Genomic DNA, 3,225 nt, shown 5'->3' on the forward strand with positions numbered 1-3,225 from the left:
GCTAGTTAGCGCAGCTATCGCAATTATTCGATCTAGTCTGCGAGCAAAACAATGAATACATCATATGTCAAAAACAAAAAAACGATGTGTCGACTTTCACTTAAGTTTTGTATTTAGTTTGTAGTCTCTAAACATTTTTTCATTATTGTCACGATATACTTATAACTTAAAGATATACGTTAATATCTTAATCTTGTTTTTGATTCTTTTTGCGATTAACAGTTTTATGCTATCGGTATTTTGCCCAATATTTCGGTTGATGCAGAGTCACTTATATTTTGTTAAATATTTTCATGTGGAGATAGATGATATGATATTAGTAGCAAGATCGTAATGTATGCAAAATATTTTCAAAAAGAAACTATTCATTGAACGAAGTCTTTAGAGTCTTATTATGTTTTTGTGATATCAGTTATATATCAAACTAGACAACCGGGCAAACTCCGTTTCACCACCAGATGGTTTCATTTTATGTAACATTTTGTTTGGTGATTAAAAGATGGAGAAAAAAATGACCTGCTGCTGAAATTGAATAAAAACTTGCACAATACACGTGATTGATTTGATGGTTTCCAATTGAAATGATAGGAAACGAAGAACTTATTTTTTTACTTTTTAGCACAATTTCACAGTGAACACAATGCCGGTTTGTCACATGAAATTAACTGAGCAGAGAACAATGAGTAGCAGTCAAACAAAAAGTATTAGTTGTAGTACATGCTAAGAATCAGAGATGGCGCTGTATGTGGAAAAAGAAAAAGTGTTCTCCGCTTTTCTGTTGAAATCTTTCTTCAATTTTTTTTGCTATAAACATCACGGAACCCGAACCTTTCCAACGAATGCAAAATCGTCGAAATCGGTTCGTGCGTTCTGGAGTTATTTTGTCAGAAAGGAAAACCCGACTTATTTTTATATAATAGATAGTTAACATTTAAACATGTGTATCATACGTATAATTGATAAATTGCATGTGCATGGCTTGTTACATATAAGTAAGATATAAATGGGTTTAAACTCATATATCTACAATTAAATAAACCAAAATTATCTTGTATTTAAACTTTTATTTTGCAAAAAGTTCTGGAGCCTGCTACGAACACTAGCGCCTCTAGCGTCGTAATGTGCAATTATTCCGTTGACTACGAAATATCCCCTAAGTTTTCTATCTATTTCCTTATCTATGACCTTTGGTCTCCGCCACTAGGGGACTTCCCCATAACGGTCTCGTTATTGTTACGTTCCCAAATCACAAAATAAACGTGTAGATCTTGTTAAAAATTTAATAAAATTTTCTGTAAATATAAAAACCCTTTTTTATATTAATTTTGTTACATATTTTAATCAAGAATTTACAACACGATATATGGACGATATACATTAATAACTTGTACATTTTTCATTCATAAATAATATAAATAGTAATATTGTATATTACCATAATAATATATATTATTATATAATTAATATTATCAGTTCATATTAATAAAACTAATGATTGTATAAAATATTCATATAATTTTTTTTTATAGTCTAACTGTAAAAAAACATTGTTCGATCTTATGATAAATAATGCAGGAGGTAGTTTGTTATGCAATAAAATTCAATATGCACATGCCGTATATATACACACACCAATAAAGCATATGTTAAATGCAAAACATATGATTTTTTAAAATACAGATAACAATATTGAAAGAAGATTGTTTGTGGAATCACAAACAATAAATTTAAGAACAGACATGAAGAGATCACACAAATTCTTATAACCGTTTACCATAAGATGAACGTTTCTATATAAACATATTAAAAATTCTAACAATAAAACTAACTTATTTATCAGATTTCTTATATGGACAAATCAACCAAGTTAGAATCATTTTTTTCCCTGCAGCCTTCTCTATGATGACTCAATTTCACCTTCGACCTGAAAAGTTCTCCACATATTCGACACTGGAATGTTTCCAAATCTCCATTGTGCTTCTGCTCGTGAGTTTTCAATTCACTTAAAGTTTCATAAACTTTCTTACACAAATTACATTGATGAAGTTGGACATTTTCATACTTATACAAATGCTGTAGGCGAGCTTGTTTTGTAAGAAATGTTTTCGAACAGTATTCACACTTCTTTTGTTTTGTTTTATCGTGAACTCGTGCATGCGATACCAAATTACTTCTAGTTATATAAGTCTTAGAACAAAAGTTGCATTTGTAGGCACGTTCTGTGCTGTGCATCTTCACGTGAACATTTAAAGCTTGTCTTCTGTAAAATGTAGCATCACAAATTTCACAGACAAATTTCCTTTCCCCGTGAATCAGCATGTGTTGATTGAGGCTCTGTGTGTTACCAAATATTTTGCTGCATACCTTGCATTTGTATCTTTCTGGCTGATGTACTATTTTGTGTTTGGACAGGGTATATAGGGTTGAACAAGTTTTACCACATACATCACACACAAAATTTTTCTTGCGGTGGGTAAGCATGTGTTCATCATAACTTTCCTGAGTTTCTTTCACTGCGCTACAAATTTTACAAATATAAATAACCGTAAGCATGTGAGTCAATATATGCGTGGTCATATTGTTCATGTTTGTAACTTCGACATCACAAATGAAACATTTAGTGGTTGTGTCACTTACGTGCGTTGTATATACATGTTTTTTTAAATCTTTTAAGGTCGTATAAGTTTCATTACAGGGAATACATGCATGTACTGTGGTTTCTATATTTATATCAATCTCAGGTTCGATGTGTACAGGTTCCAAACAATCTTCCAATACAACCGAACATGGTTTGATGATCGATGCATACTTAGGATCAATATTATATATGTTATTATTAATCAAATCTATTTGTGCTTCCGTACAAAAGTCAATATGATCATCGCCATTCAGATTTATAGTTTCAATTTTATTGTAAGAATTCGATTCAATTGTTCGACTTTTATCCAGACTTATATTCGTGCTCATTGATCCACCTGCTGAAAAATATTTTTTTGTAAATTTTGTTTTTTTAACTTCCCGAAGTATAAGGTTGTTCGAAAAGTTACTTCGTTTTTTTTTACCCCAGAGGCTTTAGCTATATCTTTTTTAACCTAACAATCATACTTAATTAACTTCCCGAAGGGTAAGTCATAGAAATCGCAAAAAAAAAATCGAAAAGAAGCTGTAAGTGGAATTCTGTCTTAAGGCAATTAAGGCATTGTGCTTTAAGGCAAATTGCTGGAA

The 3,225-nt window shown here is 31.0% G+C and overlaps 1 protein-coding gene across 1 annotated transcript; it reads right to left on the reverse strand.

Annotated features, from left to right (window-relative positions):
* Nucleotides 1–1,845: 1,845 nt before the first annotated feature.
* On the reverse strand, nucleotides 1,846–2,974 carry LOC113391039 (zinc finger protein 98-like). Its single transcript, XM_026627017.1, has one exon. The coding sequence runs from the start codon at nucleotides 2,965–2,967 to the stop codon at nucleotides 1,846–1,848; it is 1,122 nt and encodes a 373-aa protein (XP_026482802.1). The 5' UTR covers nucleotides 2,968–2,974.
* Nucleotides 2,975–3,225: the final 251 nt, after the last annotated feature.

The sequence above is a fragment of the Ctenocephalides felis genome, unplaced genomic scaffold (assembly GCF_003426905.1).
Source record: "Ctenocephalides felis isolate EL2017-DRISC unplaced genomic scaffold, ASM342690v1 CF-g0.4_SCAFFOLD_00845, whole genome shotgun sequence".
Classification (NCBI taxonomy): Eukaryota; Metazoa; Arthropoda; class Insecta; order Siphonaptera; family Pulicidae; genus Ctenocephalides; species Ctenocephalides felis.